Below are 24,153 nucleotides of genomic sequence, written 5' to 3'. Positions count from 1 at the left end.
TATCTGGTGGGCTCAGTTCTACTTTGTCCATTCTAGGAGACACCAATGCAGGCACTTGGCGTGGCAACATCTCCTTCACTCTCATCATTGGGAAGGTTATCGTAGGAATTGCATTGGTTAAGGCGGAAAGGCCACTGACATTGAAGGAAACAGACAAGCCATCGCTGTTGGACTGAGGCCTTATCGGTCTGTACATCTTGGATTCTCCTTCCACATTGTGCAGAGATGAAAGAGAATCTTCACTATTTGCAGTGTTCCTGAATGACCCTATGCTGCCAACATTATGGACTTCAGCTCTGTCGGCTCGCTGGGGTGGCGGCGCAGCTTCGATTTGACCATAAAAGAGGTTAAAGAAAGAGTGCCAAGTGCCAACAGGTGACTTCTTCAATTTGTTGGTTGTCATCTTCCTGGATAATCATGGTAAAGGACTCTGCATTAAATACTTGGCTGCCCTGTCCACTGGCAAGTTGATGACCATATGGAAGTGCCCCTGCAGTGCTGCAGGCCCATCGCCTTTGATGGACTCGATGTCAGTAGTGAGCGGGGAGTAGATCTGGACTCCTGTTGGACCCTGGGCCCCCTCCAGGGTCAGCAGCATGGTGGAAGGGATGAGACCAGCAAGGACCTGGGCCCAGACAAAGGTACGTCCTGCGACATAAACGTGTGTGTGTGTGCGTGCGTGCGCGCGCGCGTGACAAAGTGCGTGGGAAATTGGGATTTGATCGAGACAGGCAATAAATAACTTCTCAGCAGCTTCACTGAACAAAAACGTTTCTCATCACGAATGTAGGAAGATAATCCCTTTAACTGTTGATTCTCCTGCAGAGTCTTGACAATTGTAAACACTAAGCTGCGAGTCATTCACCAAGGGCACAAAATGCAATCTCACATTTCATACATGTGCTCAAAATACACAACACACAAGGCCCTTTATTCGACATATTTTGTATTGAAAACAGTACGGGTTATCTTTTGAAAAATAGAAGAGTCCACTGCCCAACAGAGACTGTAGAGAGTAAAATTTCTGCTAATTCCACGTGTAGCTCTGCTTCAGACCTCTGCAATGCCAGCTCAGTAGATAAGAAGCTTCTCTGGCCCAGAGCAGTGCTAAATGTCCTCGCCGGGGTGACTGTAGCTTGGAGGTACAAACGGGGGACTCCCTCCGAAGCCACATTTCTGCTGCTGAGCCAGTGTGACAGTCATCCAAGTTGTCGTACTGAGACATCACTGTCAGTGTACTGTGCCGCTTGCTGCTTGTTTGTTGAGTAAGTCACATCTACTCACGGATCTGGTACAACAGTATTCATACAACACTCAGCTGCATCAACAACAAACAGCACATGTCGGGTTGTGATAATATGAATGGTGTAGTAGCAGGCGGAGCTTATATTAATAAAGCACTACATTGGTTAGTAAGTAATGTAACCAATCTACATCTTTCCTTGTGAGAATAAAAAGTCAAGTCAAGTTTTATTTGTCACATACACATACAAGATGTGCAGTGAAATGAAAGATGCAATGCCTGCGGATTGTGCAAAAAACTACAGGACAGAATAGAACAGAATCAGTACATGCATATTAGAGAAAAAACCCAGCAATTTTAAAAAGACACAACAGTAAATTGGTAAGTAAATTAGTCCCTGGTGAGACAAGAGTTTACAGTTCTAATGGCCTGTGGGAAGAAACTCCGTCTCATCCTCTCTGTTTTCACAGCATGACAGCTGAGGCGTTTGCCTGACCGTAGCAGCTGGAACAGTCCGTTGCTGGGGTAGTAGGGGTCTCCCATAATGTTGATGGCTCTGATGCACCTTCTGATGTATAGTTCTTGCAGGGGGGCGAGTGTAGTTCCCATAGTGCGTTCAGCCGAACGCACTACTCTCTGCAGAGCCTTCTTGTCCTGGGCCAAGCAGTTCCCAAACCAGATTGTGATGTTGCCAGACAAGATGCTTTCTACAGACCCTGAGTAGAAGCGCTGAAGGATCCTCAGAGAGACTCTGAATTTCCTCAGCTGCCTGAGGTGGTAAACAAAGTGAAACACATCTACAATAAAGTGATATATATTGACACGGTGTCAAGGAGATGCGGATCTGTACAGTACGCGCTCCATCAATTGCTTGGCGCTCCTGTCAGTCCGTTCTGCAAGTCCGTTTGATTGTGGGAATTTCAGGACTGCTGGTGACGCTATAGAAAATCCCACTTCTGACACCATGTTGAGTTTGTCACACGTCAAGTCAAGAGTGTTTTATTGTAATGTGTCCCGGATGGGACAATTAAATTCTTACTTGCTGCAGCACAACAGAATATGTAAACATGGTACATAACGGGGGAAGAGAAAAAAAAGAAAAAGTTCAATAAATAACAAATATAGTGCAATAATAATATAGTATTTTGCAGTTCAGAGCTCAGAGCTTATTCGTTGCTGTGTTTAATAGCCTGATGGCTGTAGGGAAGAAGCTGTTCCTGAACCTGGACGTTACAGTTTTCAGGCTCCTGTTCCTTCTTCCTGATGGCAATGGTGAGATGCGTGTGTGGCCAGGATGGTATGGGTCCTTGATTAGGCAGCGACTACGATAGATCCCTTCGACGGTGGGGACGTCAAAGCCGGTGATGGACTGGGCAGTGGACACAACTTTTTGTAGTCTTTGTCTCTCCTGGACGTTCAAGTTGCCGAACCAGGCCACGATGCAATCAGTCAGAATGCTCTCGACCGTGCACCTGTAGAAGTTTAGGAGAATCTCTTCGACATGCTGAATCTCCGTAATCTTCTCAGAAAGTAGAGTCGCTGATGTGCCTTCTTTATAATTACATCGCTTTGCTGGGTCCAGGAAAGATCTTTGGAAATATGCACACCCAGGAATTTGAAGTTATTGACCCTCTCCACCATCGTCCCATTGATATGAACAGGATTGTGGGTCCTCATCCTTCCCCTACCAAAGTCCACAATCAGTTCCTTGGTCTTACTGATGTTGAGAGCCAGGTTGTTGCGCTGGCACCATTTGATCAGTTGGTCGATCTCACTTCTGTACTCTGACTCGTCCCCATCTGTGATTCATCCAACCACAGTGGTGTCGTCGGTGAACTTTATGGAGTTCGCATTATGCCGGCTACGCAGTTATGGGAATAGAGCGAGTAAAGCAGGGGGCTGAGCACGCAGCCTTGAGGTGCTCCCTTACTAATGGTTACTGAGGATGAAGGGGTTCCTCCAAATCGAACAGACTGTGGTCTGTGGATGAGGAAGTCGTGGATCCAATTGCAGAGGGATGCACAGAGGCCCAGTTCCGTGAGCTTGGTAACCAGCTTGGAAGGTATGATGGTATTAAACGCCTAGCTGTAGTCTATAAACAACAGCCTGTTTTTATTGTCCAAGTGGTCCGATGCTGAGTGGAGAGCAGTGAAATTGCATCCTCCGTTGACCTGTTGTGGCGGTATGCGAACTGTAGTGGGTTGAGGTTCTTGTCGAAGTAGGAGTTGATGTGCGCCATAACCAACCTCTCAAAGCACTTCATCACCACAGGCGTTAGTGCCACTGGTCGATAGTCATTGAGACACGTCACCTTACTCTTCTTGGGCACCGGTATTATTGATGCCCTCTTAAAGCAGGTGGGAACCTCAGACCTCAGAAGTGAGAGGTTGAAAATGTCCGCAAAAACTCCCGCCAGTTGGTCTGCACAGGTCTTGAGAACTCGACCGGGTGTACCATCAGGTCCAGGCATTTCCGAGGGTTCTCTCCCCTGAAGAATCTTGAAGTAGGCCTCTGTACCTGTGACTGTAATACCGTCAGGGCGAATGGGGGCTCGGGAAGGCACATCAGTGTTCTCCCTATCGAACCGTGCGTAGAACGCATTGAGCTCGTCAGGGAGTGATGCTTCGCTGTCGTTTGAGCTGCTTCCTGATTTCGCCTTGTAGGAGGTGATGGCATTCAAGCCGAACATCAGTCTCATCCTCCAGCCTAGAGCAGGTCCCCTTTGGCCTTTTTGATGGCCTTACCAAAGTCGTATATGGACTTCTTATAGACCTCTGCATCACCAAACCTTAATGCCCGAGATCTGGTCTTCAGAAGAATGCGGATCTCATGGTTCATCCAAGGCTTCTGGTTAGGAAACACTCCGAAGGTTTTTGTAGTCCTCCACACATTTCCTTATGAAGTCTGTAACGACTGTGGCGTATTAATTCAGGTCCGTTGCAGAGTCCCTGAACATTGCCCAGTCTACAGACTCCAAGCAGTCCTGGAGTTGTTCCTCTGCCTCCCCGACCAGCTCTGTACAGTCCACAACTCTGCAGGAAGAAACAGCACCACTGAATGGTCAGATTTTCTGAAGTGAGGGGGAGGGATAGAGTGATTGGCATCTTTGATGGTCATGTAGCAGTGGTCAAGGGTGTTTGATCCTCTGGTGCTGCTGGAGACATGTTGGTGGAAGTTAGGGAACGATTTCTTCAGGTTAGCTTTGTTGAAGTCCCCGGCTATGGTGGTAAACGCCTCAGGGTAGGCTGTCTGGTGCTGGTCTGGTTGACCACGGCGTGCAGCTCCTCCAGTGCCAGACGGACGTCTGCCTGGGGTGGGATGTAGACTGCGGTCAGGATGATGGAGGTGAATTCCCTCGGTAGGTAGAAGGGGCGACACTTCACCGACAGATGTTCCAGGTGCGGAGAGCAGGAGTTAGATAGGACTGCCACATCTGAGCACCACGAATAATTGACCATGAGGCAGACGCCCCCTCCTCTCCCTTTCCCAGATACCTGCGTGCGGTCCATACGGTGGATGGAGAAACATGGAGAAACGCTGAGTCTGGGGAGCTGGGGGTGAGCCATGTCTCTGTGAAACAGAACACAGAGCATTCCCTCAGCTCCCTTTGGTAAAGCATCCTTGACCTTAAGTCCTCCGCTTTGTTTTCTAGTGACCACGTTGGCTAGTAGGCAGGCAGGTGCCATCAGGGTAGGCTAGGTAGGCAGTGCCTACCCTGACTAAAATTATAAAATAGTAATTATTAAATATAAATAGTAAAGGCACGGGAGAATTATGCCTACCTAAAAGATTCATGGCACGTCAGCTGCACATACTTTCGCGTGTTACATGTACTGCAGATGAAAGGCACAGAAGAATTATGCCTACCTAAGAGATCGATCTCTTAGGTAGGCATAATTCTTCCATGCCTTTCATCTGCAGTACATGTAACACGCGAAAGTATGTGCAGCTGACGTGCCATGGGCGCTGCTTCAAGTCTTTAATGACAATGGTCTATAAAGGCAGCAGAAATTCTGACTTTGCACCGAGTTTCTGTACAAATAATGTGGTAAGTAAATTTCTTTGAGCTATGTTTTTAAATACCGTATTTCCCGGCAATCAAGACGCTATTTTTTACCCAAAAATAAGCACGAAAATTTACCTGCGTCTTGGAGGCCGAAGGTTAGGTTGTAAGCCAAGATAGACAGACTAGGCAATCCTCAGCCACCTCAGCACCTTCAGACGGCCCGCTCACCTCTGGCAGTGTTCTCCGTCTGAACACCTCTCTCCTGCCGCTCGCCAGCCTCGCTCATGTCAGCCGCTTCCCGCAAATCCTTAAATTCCGACTGCCACCGGGAGCAGGACATGGCCCCAAAATCTACTGACATAGGGTGCTATATTTTGGCTAGTGAATGAATGGAATTGCCTTAGCCTGATTGAACTGTACGAATCTGCCAAATCATAAAATATGCAGTCCGTCCCATCATCCGGGGGCACCTCAGTTCTGGAAATGGAAATGGATCTGATAGAGGATAGTGGCACATCCAGAGAATGCACCCGCTTTATCGCTGGGTATACAAGCTCCCCAAACTGGGAATGTGGACACAGAAATGGCCACATGGCATGATTCCCCACCGGGACATAATCCAACCTCGACAGCCAGGGTTTGGGAAGGTGAACAGAGATGGCCCTGGGCTGGTTGGTAAATTTGTTGAAACGAGATGTGCCAGAGGGAATGTTTGCAGGCCGGGAACCGTAGTGCAGATGCTGAGAAGTGTTCTCTGACCTGGATGGATAGGATAAGTGCTGAGGGATGCTGCACTGGTACATGACAGGCTTGGAGTGAGTGTGCTTATGGTGGAAGTGGTTGTCCACATCTGGCAAGGACTCCATTTTGGAATGTTAAGGGTGTGACTGGCAGAGAAAAGGTGGCTTGCGAGGAGGAGGAAGTTGGGGTAAGGCATTCTCAATGGATGATGGTATGGTTGTTGAAGCCAGGAATTAAGGGAAGTTGGAGGCTGTAATGGTGTCAGACATGGAATGGTTAGGTGGCACCCTGCTTTCCACTGATCGGAAGGGTGGCACTGGTGGAGTGACACGGTAGTGTGATCCACAGGGACAGATTCTGTCCTTGGGTGTGTAGCTAGTGCTTAGGCATTGTCTCATGCTTTCCCCTGATGTTCACAGAGGATGTCCACACCCGCGGCTAGTCGATTAACGCAGCTACTACCAGGGTTGAACGCTGACCCAACCTGTTCATGTTCACGTGGCTCAGATTGCTTCGCTCCTTGTAACACTGTCGTTCGAACCTGGCCTTACTCCTTGTCCTTTTAATGAATCTACAGTGCCCTCCATAATGTTTGGGACAAAGATCCACCATTTATTTATTTGCCTCTGTACTCCACAATTTGAGATTTGTAACAAAAAAATTCACATGTGGTTAAAGTGCACATTGTCAGATTTTATTAAAGGATATTTTCAGTGTAGAAATTACAGCTGCGTTTTACACAGTCCCCCCATTTCAGGGCACCATAATGCAGGCCCAGAAATCGCTATTAAAACATGTGGGGGCACAATTTCTTGGCGGCCGCGCATGCGCGCGCGCACACACACACGCACATGCGCACACACGCAAGGCTTCAGCCGTGGGCCCGTCGGACGGTAACATCGATCGCCTCGATGCAGCAGTCTGATTTTAAACCTCTCCGGTCACTGAAAGGCCCCGTGAACAGGCAGATTCAGCCCTTAGAAAGCGTCTGATCATGTCCGGATGGGGGGGGGGGGGGGGGAGGTGTGTGCCATTCCCCCCCCCCGGGATCTCCGCCCATGCCATAATGTTTGGGACACATGACTTCACGGTGTTTGTAATTGCTCTGGCGTGTTTAATTGCCTCCTTAATGCAGTATAAGAGAGCTCTCAGCACCTAGTCTTTCCTCCAGTCTTTCCATCACCTTTGGAATCTTTTATTGCTGTTTATGAACATGAGGACCAAAGTTGTGTCAATGAAAGTCAAAGAAACCATCATGACATCGTGGCAAAAACAGGAAAGTAGACTATTATCTAAATGGTGGCCGATTAGGAAAAGGGGAGATGCAACGAGACCTGGGTGTCATGGCACACCAGTCATTGAAAGTAGGCATGCAGGTGCAGCAGGCAGAGCAGGCAGTGAAGAAAGCGAATGGTATGTTAGCATTCATAGCAAAAGGATTTGAGTATAGGAGCAGGGAGGTTCTACTGCAGTTGTACAGGGTATTGGTGAGACCACACCGGGAGTATTGTGTACAGTTTTGGTCTCCAAATCTGAGGAAATACATTCTTGCCATAGAGGGAGTACAGAGAAGGTTCACCAGACTGATTTCTGGGATGTCAAGACTTTCATATGAAGAAAGACTGGATAGACTCGGCTTGTACTCGCTAGAATTTAGAAGATTGAGGGGGGAATCTTATAGAAACTTACAAAATTCTTAAGGGGTTGGATAGGCTAGATGCAGGAAGATTGTTCCCGATGTTGGGGAAGTCCAGGACAAGGGGTCACAGTTTAAGGATAAAGGGGAAATCCTTTAGGACCGAGATGAGAAAAACATTTTTCACACAGAGAGTGGTGAATCTCTGGAACTCTCTGCCACAGAAGGTAGTTGAGGCCAGTTCATTGGCTATATTTAAGAGGGAGTTAGATGTGGCCCTTGTGGCTAAAGGGATCAGGGGGGTATGGAGAGATGGCAGGTACAGGATACTGAGTTGGATGATCAGCCATGATCATATTGAATGGCGGTGCAGGCTCGAAAGGCCGAATGGCCTACTCCTGCATCTATTTTCTATGTATCTATGTTTCTATGAGACTGAGAAACAAGAATAAAGCTGTTAGAGACATCAGCCAAACCTTAGGCTTACCAAAATCAACTGTTTGGAACATCATAAAGAAGACAGAGAGCACTGGTGAGCTTACTAATCGCTTAGGGACTGACAGGCCAAGGAAGACCTCCACAGCGGATGACAGAAGAATTCTCTCTATAATAAAGAAAAATCCCCAAACACCTGTCCGACAGATCAGAAACACTCTTCAGGAGTCAGGTGTGGATTTGTCAATGACCACTGTCCGCAGAAGACGCCATGAACAGAAATACAGAGGTTACACTGCAAGATGCAAACCACTGGTTAGCCGCAAAAATAGGATGGCCTGGTAACAGTTTGCCAAGAAGTACTTAAAAGAGCAACCACAGTTCTGGAAAAAGGTCTTGTGGACAAATAAGACGAAGATTACCATATATCAGAGTGATGGCAAGAGCAAAGTATGGAGGAGAGACGGAACTGCCCAAGATCCAAAGCATACCACCTCATCTATGATACACGGTGGTGGGGATATTATGGCCTGGGCATGTGTGGCTGCTGAAGGTACTGGCTCACTTATCTTCATTGATGATACAACCGCTGATAGTAGTAGCATAATGAATTCTGAAGTGTATAAACACATCCTATACGCCCATGTTCAAACAAATGCCTCTAAACCCATTGGCCGGCGGTTCATTCTACAGCAAGACAATGATCCCAAACATGCTGCTAAAGCCACAAAGGAGTTTTTCAAAGCTGAAAAAAGATCAATTCTTGAGTGGCCAAGTCAATCACCTGATCTGAATCCAATTGAGCATACCTTTTGTATGCGGAAGAGAAAACAGAAGGGGACTTGCAAAACAAGCATTAAGCTCAAGATGGCTGCAATACAGGCCTGGCAGAGCATCACCAGAGAAGACACCCAGCAACTGGTGATGTCCATGAATCGGAGACTTCAAGCAGTCATTACATGCAAAGGATATGCAACAAAATACTAAACATGACTACTTTCATTTACATGACATTGCGGTGTCCGAAACATTACGGTGCCCTGAAATGGGGGGACTATGTATAAACACTCTTGTAATTTCTACATGGAGAAACCAAAATGTATAAAAATGGCCTTTATTAAAATCTAACAATGTGCACTTTAACCACGTGATTTTTTTTCTATTACAAATCTCAAATTCTGGAGTACAGAGGCAAATAAATAAATGATGGGCCGTTGTCCCAAACATTATGGAGGGCACTGTATGCATCAGTACAGGTCCTTTGGCACTATCCCTGTATCTGAGGAGGAGTGAAGACCTTGGCCAACAGAAATGCAATTTCTCACTTTATCCCAATTGGAAAAACGTACATCTCATTTCCTCATCACTTCCAATATCCGAAGTAACTCCTTGCTCTATTTTATCCCATTGTTAAGCTTTGACTCCAATATATTTAAGGACATTATTATTCTGTAATATGATTGGAAAGGTAATTATTTGAAAAAAAAAAGATGAATAAAACTCATGTAGGAAGAGTTTTGTTCGCCATAAGTAGATTTATTTCTCATTATTTAACCATTTCCAGTTCAGTTTAGTTTATTGTCACATGTACCGAAGTACAGTGAAAAGCTTTTTGTTGCATACTAACCAGTCAGCAGAAAGACAAAACATGATTATAATTAATTAATTTACAGTGTATAGATACATAAGGGAATAGCGTTTAGTGCAAGGTAATGCCAGCAAAGTCCGGTCAAGGATAGTCTGAGGGACATCAAAGAGGTAGGTAGTAGTAGTTCAGCATTGCTCTCTGGTTGTGCTAGGATGAGTCAGTTGATTTAGGCAGTCAAATAACAATCATATCTAAGGTACAAAGTTGATGACCGTCATTATAGATGAAAAATATTTTCATACTCACTTGCTTGCAAGTCCTCCTCCTGGTGGAAGATTAGGGATATTCTCCATTGAGAGGGTGCGCATCACGTGAACCAAATCAGGCATCCCTTCTTCACTGGGTTTCAACATAATCTCTAGTTTGGTAATGAAAAAAAACATTTAACTACAGGTGTTTTTGAGCTACAAATTTACGAGTTTTTTATGGAGCCATTAAGTAAATTAAAAAACAGTTTACAAACGCCACACTCGATCTCCCACAATATTATTAAAGTTTTAAAAAAATTGAGGTACATTAGTTTCTATTTTCTCTCTCTCTTCACTCTTAGTAATAGGCGTTTCTTATTGGTCTGAAGTGCTTTTGATTGCCATTAATTAAAATACTGTAACGGTATGGTTATCATATTGAACATTTTCTGTGTATTTTCCAACTTAGGGACAAATTCGACTTAAGGACACCTGCAAAAATGGAACCCATTCGTTATCCAGGCACAAGATTAGCAAGGTCTGTACAAGATTTGTTTTGTATGACCTATGAATGCAAAAATCGTACCAGATGTATACTTCCACTATAGATTCATCAAAACAATTGGAAAATAACTAACAATTGCGAGGCTCAACCACATCTACAATTGGGTCAGTATATAAGTAATATATTTTTTAATAAAGTCGTGTAGGGTGGGGGGGAGAGGAGGTGTTTGAGATCACATCTGCTCAAAAAAAACGACGCTCTAACGGTAAAATTTTTACATATTCTGGTAGATTTATCCTGTGGACTCCAAAATCGTCTTACCTGAAAAATTCATTCTTTATTTCTCGAGTTATTAATCAAAATGTTCAAGAATCTGAAATAACTTTGAAAATAAAACCGAGCGGCTTTGGCTGATGACGTCACAATAGGTCCGCGTGCTGCCCTCACTCGGGTCCAGGCCCGCCCGCAGCCTTGCTCGGGACGGGCGCCTGGCCGGGAGGCTGCTGCCGCAGGCCGAGCCCGGCTAGACACCCACCCGCCGCCTCGTTCGGGGTCCTCGGGACGACGGACGCCCGCCTCGCGGCCTCGCTCGGATCCGCTGCCCGGCGTCTGGCGGGGGGCTGCTGCTCTAAGACCTGGGGTGCTGCTGCTCTACGACCTGGGTAGGTGCTGCCTCTATCCCCTCCGCCCTCCCCCCCTCTCTACCCCCTCCCTCTCTGCCCTCCTCCTTCTCTACCCCCCCTCCCTCTCTACCCCACCCCTCCCTTGTTGCCCCACCCCTCCCTCTCTGCCCTCCCCCATTTGTGTGGGGCGTGGTTAGCGTGACACCAAAGGCCGACCATTTGAGAGACTGGCAGTATGGATTTGTCGCTGCTGAGGGGCTGCAGGCATCTTCTCCCATGTGGGAACTTGGTCTGTGGCTGCATTTCCAATTTGCAAACTGTTGACATTACCAACAGTTCACAGGAACGGTACCCTGCCCTAGAAGGCCAACCATGCCTTCCCAATAAATGGAGCTGGAGTAGATGCATCAGCTGTGATGGGCCCAGGCAGAGGGGTATGTACCAAAATATATCTGGCACTACAACTCATTCACTCAGAATGCACTTGGACTCATTGGCAGGGATGGTGAGAGGCCAAGATCCTTGAATGTGGATTCACTGATTAGCTGTCAGTGCAAACTGGTTCTTAATGCCCACGATATACTTCATTTGTGATTTGTAGTACTGTATTTGCTGATTTATTCTTTGATTTTTTTTGATTATACAATACAATACAATTCAATTTATTGTCATTTGGACCCCTTGAGGTCCAAACGAAATGTCGTTTCTGCAGCCATACATTACAAACAAATAGACCCAAGACACAACATAATTTACATAAACATCCATCACATTGCTGTGATGGAAGGCCAAAAAAACTTATCTCTCCACTGCACTCTCCCCCCCGATGTCAGAGTCAAAGTCAAAGTCAAAGCCCCCGGCGGGCGATGGCGAATTGTCCCGCAGCCATTAAAGCCACGCCGGGTAATGCAAGGCCGCACACCGGGTCTTGGTGTTAGAGCCCCCGGCGCCCGCTCGCAGTCCCGCAGCCATTCCAAGCCGCGCGGGGCGGTGCTGTAAAGCCCCGCTCAGGTGCTCTTCAACCCCGCAACTCGGGCGGGAGAAGTCGCCGTTGCGGAAGCCCTGAAAAGCGGTCTCCCTCCAGGGACCCGTGGGCTCCCGGTGCCGTCCGCCAAACCCGCAGTTGCAGCCACCGAATCTCCGGGGGTCGGGCCGCAGCAGCGTCCACCACAGCTCCACCCGCTCTGGACTCGGCCAGCTCCGCGACGGTGAGGTGAGTAGTCGGCACCACAGCCCCCGGTCTTCCTGTTGGAGGCCGCTCCTCGTTGCAGCCCCAACGACAACGGAGACCCGACAAAGAAAAGGTCGGGTCTCCCGTGCAACTAAAAACTAGTTCATTTTCAGAAGATTTTTAATACAACCATTGAAACTCACATTGAAACTCATTGAACTAGTAAAATGTGTGCCGCCCACTTAATGGTCAAATGCATTTTCAAATCTTTTCTATCGTTTCGCACCTTGCCTCCTGAATTCCAAAAGGTGCAGTCTCACAAATCGTGCATGAATCAACAAGATCAGACTGCACTTATTCTGAAGAACAGATGCCTCCAATTATTTAAGGAAGCAATTAACCCCACCCAAGTTGGAATATATATAAAAATCAACAACTCCCAATACCAGGAATAATTTTGTCCTATATTTTTTTTTTTTAATCTTCGATTTCCTCAATACTCACAATTTATCTTTACAATGCAGCTTAGCTTTAATATTGCCCAATAGGAGAAAAATATTAATAAAATTCACATTGATTGTTCTGTATTTTAATGCACCGATTTCCTTTTGTAAGCTTCAAATTATATCAAAGAGACAGGTGGGATTGAAAAAGTAAACCAGTTTGTGAACTAATTAAGTGTCAAACACAAACTTTTTGCAAAATATTACTGGACAATTTAAGCATCTGTTTTCCCAGAAATTCATCATGTTTCCCCTAAACAAAGTAGGGGGATCGAGAACCTGATGATGCAAGTTTAAGGAGAGGGTAAAATTTTAACAAAAACCTGAGGGAAAGTCTTTTCCACACAAAGGGCTGTGGGTACATGGAATGAATTGCCAGAGGATAAAGTTGAAGCAGGTTACTATATCAACATTTGGACAGGTACATAGATAGGAAAGATTTAAAGGCATATGGAGTAAACGTGGGCAGGTGGGACTAGGGTAGATACGGCATCTTGGGTGGCATGGGCAAGCTGGGCCAAAGGGTCTGTTTCCATGCTGTCTGACTATGATCTACTTTGGATTCTTCGTTAGATGTGGATATGCTTTGCGAGGCAGGGCTAGCATTTAATGGGCTTTCTGAATTGCTCTGAGGTGGTGAACTTTGAACTTCTGCAGTAAAAATGATCCCAGAGCATTGATGAGTCAGGAGTTTCAGAATGTTGACCAAGTTACAATGAAGGAATGGGGATGCATTTTCAAGTCAGTAATGCCAGTGTCTTGAAAGGTAACTGTGAGTATCTGATGCTTTCATCTTTCAAGCTATTTATGACAACAGGTTTGGAAGTTGGCATCAAAGAGCATTGGCGAGTTGTAGCAGAAGATTTTGTAAATATTAAGCAAGTACATTCCTTTATCCAGGATGATCTTGAGCTTCTTGAGCATTGTCACAACTAACTCATGCAGGCAACTTGAGAAAAGAAATTGTAACTTGTTCCGTGTAAATGGAAAAGCTCCAGGAAGTCAGAAGTCGAGTCCCTTCCTGCAGAATATCCTGCTTCTGAGTTGTTTGTATAACCAATGAATGTACTCAACTGATAGGGTTACATTTCTAGTCTAACATGACACTAAAATGTTGATAGCCGGGCAGAAAATAATGCCATTGAAGGTTTGCACAAAGTTGTAGCTAAACCCTCTTAAACAGAAGTGTTTGGCATGACGTGACTTCCAGTTCAAAATCCATGCCTAAACATTGTCAGATTTGAACATTGAGCAATTGTTAAGAACATTCATTACCTGTGACTAAATGACAAAAGTTAGTGGCGATGTGGCATCATAGAAGAAGCTGAAGACGGTTGACCTAAAGGAACAACTGTGGTGATGCCAAGATGATTAATCTCCAGTGATCAGGACCATTTTGCTTTCAGTATGATGAGATATGTAACGAGTTTTCCCTCATATCCCATCAGTGTCAAATTTAATAAGGTTCCTTAAAACTAACATCTGATTAAATGCTTTTTAGAAACATAGAAAATAGGTGCAGGAGGAGACCACTCGGCCAGCACCGCCATTCATTGTGATCATGGCTGATCGTCTCCAATCAATAACCCGTGCCTGCCTTCTCCCCATATCCCTTGATTCCACTAGCCCCTAGAGCTATATCTAACTCTCTCTTAAATCAATCCAGTGACTTGGCCTCCACAGGCCTCTGTGGCAGGGAATTCCACAAATTCACAACTCTCTGGGTGAAAACGTTTTTTCTCACCTCAGTCTTAAATGGCTTTCCCTTTATTCTAAGACTGAGGCCCCTGGTTCAGGCCTCGCCCAACATTGGGAACATTTTTCCTGCATCTAGCTTGTCCAGTCCTTTTATAATTTTATATGTTTCTATAAGATCCCCCTTATCCTTCTAAACTCCAGTGAATACAAGCCTAGATTTTTCAATCTTTCCTCATATGACAGTCCCGCCATCCCAGGGATCAATCTTGTGAACCTATGCTGCACTGCCTCAATCACAAGGATGTCCTTCCTCAAATTAGGAGACCAAAACTGTACACAATACTCCAGGTGTGGTCTTACCAGAGCCCTATACAACTGCAGAAGAACCTCGCTACTCCTGTACTGAAATCCTCTTGTTATGAAGGCCAACATTCCATTAGCTTTCTTCACTGCCTGTTGTACCTGCACGCCAACTTTTAGTGACCGGTGTACAAGGGCACCCAGGTCTCGCTGTACCTCCCCCTTACCTAACCTAACTTTGGACAGCAAATAAAATTACTTTCATCTCATCGAGGAATACTTTAATAATGTTGTGGCCTGATCTAGAAACAAGAATTCAAATTCCACCAAAGCATTGGAGCAGTTAAGTTCAGTTAATAAGATAAATTCTTGAGTGCAACTATTTCAATTAAGTAAAAACAAAATTTCCTCAGTAGTAGAACATGCCGATTTATGACGACTGGCAAAGAGACAACATTAAGGAAACATGGAAAAGTAAGTCTTCAGATGCTGGAAATCAAATTATAACAGTAAATACTCGATGTATTTCTGATAGTTCTGATGAAAGGCTAGTGACTATGGAGAATAACCCCTGTTTTCTGCAGATGCTGTCTGGCATACGAACAATTTCTTATATTTTCTGTTTTATTTCAATGAGGAACCATATTTTTGTTCATGTAATGAATTGAATTAAATTTATTAGACATCCGTAAAACCAATGGTAAAACATTCATATGAAAAATTCAACAATGAACGAGATGATGAAAGATAAACTAGAAAATGATGGCAAAATTCGGAATGGCACTAAAATGTAATAGCTTTACCTACTGGCTTTCCTTTGTGATATATCGTTCATAATATCCCAATAAATTTTGTATGACCCAGATGTGGATGGATTTTAACTGATTTATTTTTTTTACACAAATGTACTCATGATGAACAGAAGAAAAAAAATCGAGAGAGCCATGCAGCTAACATAAATTTGATCAGATTTCAGACTGCACTGAGGTGCAGCATTTAACAATATACCATGCCTCCTATAAACAAAATGCTGGAGTAACTCAGCGGCAGAGGCAGCATCTATGGATGAAGAGGACAGGTGACGTTTTGGGTCTTTGGAAGAGTCCCCACCCAAAATATTGCCTCTAAAGATACTGCTAAGTAAGTAAGTTTATTGGCCAAGTATTCACATACAAGGAATTTGCCTTGGTACTCCGCCCACAAGTAACAACATGACATAGTGACAGTTACGAATGACTCAGAAAACATTAAACATTAATAATAATAAGACATTAATGATAAAACACCATTGATCAAGCATGTGAACCAACAAAATACCAGATCAAAGGGAGGCTACAGATTTTTGGCTGTTGAGTAGAGCAACTACTCGTGGATAAAAACTGTTTTTATGTCTGGCTGTGGCAGCTTTGACAATCCGGAGTCGCCTTCCAGAGGGAAGTGATTCAAAGAGTTTGTGGCCAGGGTCAGAGGGGTCAGAGAGGGGTACAGCTTGTTGTACGTGCCCCCTTGGGCAAGAGTGACCATAATATGGTTGAGTTCTTCATTAGGATGGAGAGTGACATTGTTATTTCAGAAACAATGGTTCTGAACTTAAAGAAAGGTAACTTTGAGGGTATGAGACGTGAATTGGCCAAGATTGACTGGCAATTAATTCTAAAAGGGTTGACGGCGGATATGCAATGGAAGACATTTAAAGACTGCATGGATGAACTACAAAAATTGTTCATCCCAGTTTGGCAAAAGAATAAATCAGGGAAGGTAGTGCATCCGTGGATAACAAGGGAAATCAGGGATAGTATCAAAGCGAAGGATGATGCGTACAAATTAGCCAGAAAAAGCAGCATACCAGAGGACTGGGAGAAATTCAGAGACCAACAGAGGAGGACAAAGGGCTTAATTAGGAAAGGAAAAATAGATTATGAAAGAAAACTGGCAGGGAACATAAAAACTGACTGCAAAAGTTTTTATAGATATGTGAAAAGAAAGAGATTAGTTAAAACAAATGTAGGTCCCTTGCAGTCAGAAACAGGTGAGTTGATCATGGGGAACAAGGATATGGCGGACCAATTGAATAACTACTTTGGTTCCGTCTTCACTAAGGAAGACATAAACAATCTGCCGGAAATAGCAGGGGACCGCGGATCAAATGAGTTGGAGGAATTGAGTGAAATCCAGGTTAGTCGGGAAGTGGTGTTGGGTAAATTGAATGGATTAAAGGCCGATAAATTCCCAGGGCCAGATAGGCTGCATCCCAGAGTACTTAAGGAAGTAGCTCCAGAAATAGTGGATGCATTAGTAATAATCTTTCAAAATTCTTTAGATTCTGGAGTAGTTCCTGAGGATTGGCGGGTAGCAAATGTAACCCCACTTTTTAAGAAGGGAGGGAAGAGAGAAAACGGGGAATTACAGACCAGTTAGTCTAACATCGGTAGTGGGGAAACTGCGAGAGTCAGTTATTAAAGATGGGATAGCAGCACATTTGGAAAGTGGTGAAATCATTGGACAAAGTCAGCATGGATTTACGATTTACAATATATATTAATGATCTGGATGAGGGAATTGAAGGCAATATCTCCAAGTTTGCGGATGACACTAAGCTGGGGGGCAGTGTTAGCTGTGAGGAGGATGCTAGGAGACTGCAAGGTGACTTGGATAGGCTGGGTGAGTGGGCAAATGTTTGGCAGATGCAGTATAATGTGGATAAATGTGAGGTTATCCATTTTGGTGGCAAAAACAGGAAAGCAGACTATTATCTAAATGGTGGCCGACTAGGAAAAGGGGAGATGCAGCGAGACCTGGGTGTCATGGTACACCAGTCATTGAAAGTAGGCATGCAGGTGCAGCAGGCAGTGAAGAAAGCGAATGGGATGTTAGCTTTCATAGCAAAATAATTTGAGTATAGGAGCAGGGAGGTTCTAGTGCAGCTGTACAGGGTCTTGGTGAGGCCACACCTGGAGTATTGCGTACAGTTTTGGTCTCCAAATCTGAGGAAGGAGATTATTGCCATAGAGGGAGTGCAGAGAAGGTTCACCACCAGTCCAGTGGATGAGTTTGATGGTAAAGTAGTTTATGGACAGAAAAGAGCAACGGGAGGTAGCACGTTTAAGGGTCATGTTGATGCTTTGGCACCGACCGTGCAAGAGCTGGCTGCTCTTGAAAAGGAGGCGCAGTCGTCTTTCTTACAGTTTGGCTTTCTTCGCAACCAATTGTTCAAGCGCTTTTGATTGCAACATGCGCCTTAATTTAGTTCAACAAAGAAACTGACAAGTTACTAAAGAAATGGAGAGTGACATTGTTAATTCATGGTCCTTGCTCAAGATTCCAGCATCTGCAGTTCCTATGCTTATTATATACCTCTATTTCATTAGCCTCCCTAACTTATCAGACTGTGTTGAAAACTTGGTCCAGTAATCTTAGCTTTGCAGGAAAGTGCCTCATTTCTGGAATTTAATGGCGAATAATTGCTGCTTGAATCCAGCACCCAATGTTCTAACTTGTGCCTGCTAGCAGTGGTTGATAGTTTTCTGCACTACTTGATAATTTTAGTTCAAAATCTCAGCCTACAGAATGAAATACCTACAAAGGGAAAATTCTAGATCACATATCATACTTAAGGGCGTTACATTAAGATGACTGTTATTGAAAGTGTTTTTAGATGAATCCACATTGATCAGTTCTAACTTGGTGAATGTCCTTTCCAGTTTAGTGAACATGGTTGTTCTCAATACAAACATGACATCACCATTTCCTGCAAGCATTTCATACCTACACAAGCATCTTCAACTAAACTGCTTTAGTACAAGAGTTTACTCAAGTCTTGGTGTTGACTCAGCACATGAGTTTTTAAAAGATTTTTTAAAAAGGAATAACATGTATAGATGATCAATAACATTCGGAAAAGTATTCGGAAAAGCACCCACAGTCTGACAGATAAAAGAGAAAACCATGACGAACAGAAACAAATGTATTGTCCACTTTTATCCTACACATTATGCTGAAAATACAGACAAAAGGAAAAAGGTCTCTTAAATGTTTCCTAGATCCAGAATGTTTCATTCTAAGGGGAACTAAGTGCTAAATAAATACTTTAATGAATACTTGGTGATCAATTCATCCATTTAAAAAAATCTTATTAATAGAAACAGTTAAGCCAAACTTATCCCACCTTCAACACGAGACTCCAGGTATTTATTCAGTTCAGCATCTTTTCTTACCGCCTCTTCTGACACCTTGGGAGCATTAGGGAAGCAGACCAGCACAATGCTCATATTGTCTCTACTACCCTACAAAAACAAATTAAATAATACACATTGAGAACGACTGTAAGAATATAATTCTTGAGGATTAAAAGACAGACCAGTCAGATTCATAGAACTGGCTAAGTTAAGCAATGCACAACCTCCAAGTTAATTATTCAAATAACCAAAGTTGCTTTTTAGGCACATTTGAATACACTTGTTAAATTTAGAGCTATTACAAAATAAACAATTCTTTCCATTTCTTGATAGGTCACAGACCATTTATTTATATACACACGGAATTACTCGCAACATCGTACGGCTAGTTAATGTCCTTGTATTAATTTAAAAAAGGGTATATCTGTGCCACAAGGTAGATGTGTTTTGAAATCTATATTTGCCACAAGTTTCAAACTTAAGCCTGACTTTCAATTTGAGCATAATGATATTTTTCGTCTTTGTTTTTTTTCTACCATGTTAACATAAAGCAATTTTAATTTGGGAAAGAACCAAAATATACATCCCATTGAGAAATAAAGATAACTAAAAATGATCAATAATTAAACAAGGATAACACAAAATCCGAAGATAAACCAAACAAAGCTTGTAGCAATGGGTCATAAGAATGGGAAAGATCTAGACATCTGCAAAAGATGACTAAAAATGAGTTAAAATATTATGAGAATAAAAAAGCCAGAAATATATCAAAACAGACAGAGCTTCTCCTAGTTTGTTTTTTTAAAAGGAAGCAAACATATAAAAGCCGATCCATAAAGAATGAGAATGGATATTAGGAACCAAGAAAATGGCAAAGACTTGAAGTACATGTTTTGCACCTGTCTTCTTGGTAGTTTTAATGAAAAACATCCCACCAAGAGAAAATCAGAAATAAAAAGTGAAGAAACTAGGTAAACTCATGGGACTAAAGACTAAAGTCCCCAGGAGACAGAACAGGTTTCAAATACTTGAATGTGGAGCAAAAAAATAAATATACCTGGTGGAACTCAACAGATCACGCAGTATCTTTGAAGGCAAAGGGATAGTCGACATTTCGGATCAAGGTCCTGCATCAGGACCAAAATGTTCGTCGACATAACTATCGCTTTGCCGCCACAGATGCTGTTTTATCTGTTCAGTTGCTCCACCAGACCTCCAGACTTAAAAGCCTGCATCACATAATCTAAAAAGTGAAAATCAAAAGCATACTGACACTGAATATCTGAAAAGAAAATATAAAATGATGGAAACATTCAGAAAGTCAGGCAGCACTGTGAAAATAGAAAAGATTCAACATTTCAAGTTGAAGATTCATCATCAGAACTGGAAAAGGAAAAAAAAGGTTTTAAGTTGCAGAGAAGGTGGAGGAGGAGGAGGATGAATAAGACAAAGGAAATGTCTTGGATCAGGTGAGAGTAAGGTTGCTAAGGGAATAAATTGTACAGGTTCTCCAGCCAATAGATCAATGAGGGCAATTAAAAAGAGATAGGAAACTAAACGGTGTAATAACATGGTTAGCAGGTCAGGCTTTGCTGATGGGAAAATGTAAACCAGACCCAATATTAACTGGAGAATAACTTACAGCAGAAATGGCCAGTTCTGATACAGACAGAGAAAGGAAGTTACCCGATAATTTTCTGAGTCGGCAAAGCTGCAACATGCTCAGATAGAAGATGAGGTGTTGTTCCTCAAGCTTACTTTGGGCCTTGTTATACGAATACAGGAGGCCACACACAGCCAGTTCATTGTTGGAGTGGGATAAAGAATTAAAATATGAAGGGATATGAAGTTCAGAGAACCCTTCATGACACATGCTTAGCAAAATAGTATTCTAATCTGCCTCTCTTTTCGCTGATGAAGAGGCATCCACATTAAATTCAGTATTCTAGACTGGGAGTGTGGATAAATGATTGCTTCACTTGCAGGCCAGTTTGTGACACAGGACAGTAGAAATGGAAGATGTTAAAGGACAGGTCTAGCATCAAAACGTCCATTAAGTTTTGATAAAGGGATTACTTTAGGAAGAATCATGAAGCAAGTTGAATTTTAGATGAATAATAACAGGTGATTGTTAAAAATGTACTCATCCCTTAAAATAAATAATTAGTAATAAGTTAAAGGATGTGAATTTTCAGAACACCATCAGAGTTACAGAACCATTCATTAGATCGTAGGCTGAATGGCCTATTCCTGCTTGCATTCTATAACTACTGACACATAATATAACCCAGACTCCATTAAACGTCTCAACATTTGGTGGGTGTGCAGCAGCATATTTAAAACATTATTAAAGTTAGAACTTCAATTGAGTAACAAGTCATCAGCTTCAGTTGAAAATAAAATTAGATGATTTAAAAAGAAAAATGGTTGGTATAACATGATGCCAGAAAAATTGCCCTGGCTGCATCCAACCAAATGAGAGTTTAGTACATGCAACAATTAGTAACAACCCTCAACCCCAGAATCTAAAATATCGGCTGAACTAAAATACTTGCAGTGAAAATCTGTGATACTGTACTCTTGATGAGGAAATAACACTTGGAAGTGAGCCTATACCAGAGCTCTAACTGCACATGCAATTCTCTTGTCTAAACTCCTTGTGAAGAAATGTTCCTGTGGGAATGCAAAACGTACTCAAAAGAAATCTAACAAAGGCTTCTTCCTTGAAACTCATTGTCACATCCATTCACATCCCCTCGAGATCGGAATCAGCTAATATCTGTTCGATGAAAACACTTGAGATGTGTTGATTAATGATATAAATTGATCTGTTAATGACCTGTTCAAATTCCCTTTGAATTTTCTGGAGGTTTTCATATCACCTGTACCTCCTACTGTTCTTGCTTTCATTTTCAACTTTCACTGAATAAAGTCACACAATGCTGGAAATGTTATCTCCAAAACATGTATTAGGTGGTCGTAAATTCACAACTGCCTGTACAATATTAAGACTTATACATTCAGACACACCACATAATGGAAATCTTAGGCAGTTCCCCTTTTCTGTCTTTTTCTCAGACGGTAGAATCATCAGAATGAGGCCAATGCCCGATGAGAAGTGAGCAGTTTAATATTCCTTGATCACCACAATATATGATGGGGGATTTTTCAATCAGGGAAATTATACTTTAGAAAGTTGTCCATTCAATTCTATCCATGAGATATTGTGCAAGAAAATTTGAGGATCAGATGGAGAACATCAATTAAAGTTGGTTAAACATGAAATTATTGCAGGATTAAATTGGAAACTCATGGAGTGAGTGGTTTTGTTCCAAAATATGCCCAACAGAAGTACATGTAACAGAGAAAATAAAGAATATGTATCATAGCCAATGAGCTATCCTGGAATTTTTGACCATTGGAGAGGAATATTAATGTTAGTTTCTCCTAAAGTAGCCAAAGGAATGTTTACTTTGTGTTCTTGATGTGCCTAGTGAGGCTGAGGTAGTTCATGGTACCCATAATTTATGTTGATAGTGTTGTCTCGGCCTAATATCAGGGCTCGAAATTAGCGGTTGCCCGGGTGCCAATAACCACCCAAAGTGCCGCCGGGCAATCTAAACGCCGAGTCATTTTGCCCGGCTTGGCACTGCAGGTATTGGTTTATACCGAAGATAGACACAAAAAACTGGAGTAACTCAGCGGGACAGGCAGCATCTCTGGAGAAAAGGAACGTGACGTTTCGTGTCAGCGACGGCTGTCGTGTGGGACAAAGGTATCAGGTGCGGGGTGACGAAGGGTCGCAGCGAATGACGGGCCCCGCACAGCAGCAGCAGCGGCCACGACAGCGGCTCCACCTCCTCCTCCCACACCCCGCCTGCCCTGATAGCGGCCGCTGCTTGCAAATCCGCTAACGGCGATAACCGCTTTCAAAACAAACCCCCTCGCACGCCGAGGCCGGGAGGAGGGAGGGAGGGGGAGGCCTCCTTCCGCCGTCTGAAGCAGCTGCACCAAAGATCCTATAGCTCTATGATCTTTGAGCTGCACCGCTCGGCCCCGCACCTTCCTGTTGGCTGGCAGAGGAGGGGAGGTGGTGGTGAGGAGATCCCAATCGCCTCCCCCTTTGGCGGTGGCACTTGGCGGTGGACAGGGACGGCCAAGGCATCGGGGCGATGTTGTCCGAAGAGCGCTGACCTCGACCTCCCTCCATCCCTCGCCCTCCCTCCCCTCTCCACCCCTCTTATCCTGAAACCCCTCCTCACCATCCCGCACTGATCCCCATTTCCGCCTCTATTCAGTCCTCACTGACATCCTCTGTGCTCCCCTTCCCATCTACCCCCTCCCCCCCTAATCTATTCATCCTGCGCTGATCACCCTATCCACCTCGCATTGATTCTCCTGCCACTCCCCCATCCATCCTACACTGGTCCCACAATTCATCCTCTACTGACCCCCCTTCCCATCCATCCTGTACTGCCCCCACCCCCATTCATCCTGCACTGCTCCCCCATCCATCCTGTACTGTTACCCCCCATTCACTCTGTACTGTTCCCCTTATTCATCCTGCACTGATCCCCTCATTCATCCTGTACTGATCCCCTCGTTCATCCTGTACTGATCCCCCAATTCATCCTGTACTGATCCCCCATTCATCTTTTACTGACCCCCCCCCCATTCATCCTGTACTGATCACCCATTCATCCTGCGCTGATCCCCCCCCCACCCACCTATCCATCCTGTACTGATCCCCCCATTCAAGAAGAATGGGGGGGACAGTCTGAAGAAGGGTCTCGACCCAAAAAGTTGCCTATTTCCTTCGCTCCATAGATGCTGCCTCACCCGCTGAGTTTCTCCAGCATTTTTGTCTACCCCCATTCATCCTGTACTGATTCCCCCCATTCATCTTGTACTGATCCCCCCATTCAACACCACTGACATCCCCCGTGCTCTCCCCTCACAATTTTACATACTCCAATCAACAGGTACTAATTCAACTGCCTCAATCCATCCATTGCGCACCGATTGATTTCTCAACTATCCACCCGCACTGATTCACACACCCTCTCCCCCCCCACCCCTCCATGACCCTATTGTGCTGGAAATGTCTTCAGAGCGAACATTGACTATGTTCACTCTGAAGACCATAATGATGGATTAATTAAATTGTGAACACGTGAAACATTAAATCCACAGTGTTCGATTGTCACTGCTCCGTTGACACGTTATTACAAATTTCAATTTAACGGCAAATCAATGCTCTTAATATGGAGTATCAGTACTG

The 24,153-nt window shown here is 43.9% G+C and overlaps 1 protein-coding gene across 4 annotated transcripts in view; it reads right to left on the bottom strand.

The window, feature by feature from the left end:
• Positions 1-24,153, bottom strand: part of ppm1b (protein phosphatase, Mg2+/Mn2+ dependent 1B) — a 125,474-nt gene that overhangs the window by 19,371 nt on the left and 81,950 nt on the right. For all 4 annotated transcript variants that reach the window (XM_033025514.1, XM_033025511.1, XM_033025513.1 and 1 more), the window contains 2 exons: positions 18,863-18,980; positions 9,956-10,067 (listed from right to left, as the gene is read on the bottom strand). In XM_033025514.1, the coding sequence (XP_032881405.1) occupies positions 9,956-10,067; positions 18,863-18,980 (230 nt within the window). The remainder of the gene's footprint in view (positions 1-9,955; positions 10,068-18,862; positions 18,981-24,153) is intronic.

Source organism: Amblyraja radiata, chromosome 8 (assembly GCF_010909765.2).
Source record: "Amblyraja radiata isolate CabotCenter1 chromosome 8, sAmbRad1.1.pri, whole genome shotgun sequence".
In the NCBI taxonomy this organism is placed as follows: domain Eukaryota; kingdom Metazoa; phylum Chordata; class Chondrichthyes; order Rajiformes; family Rajidae; genus Amblyraja; species Amblyraja radiata.
The sequence above is the reverse complement of the archived record's forward strand: the minus strand, read 5'-3'. Positions and strand labels throughout refer to the sequence as shown.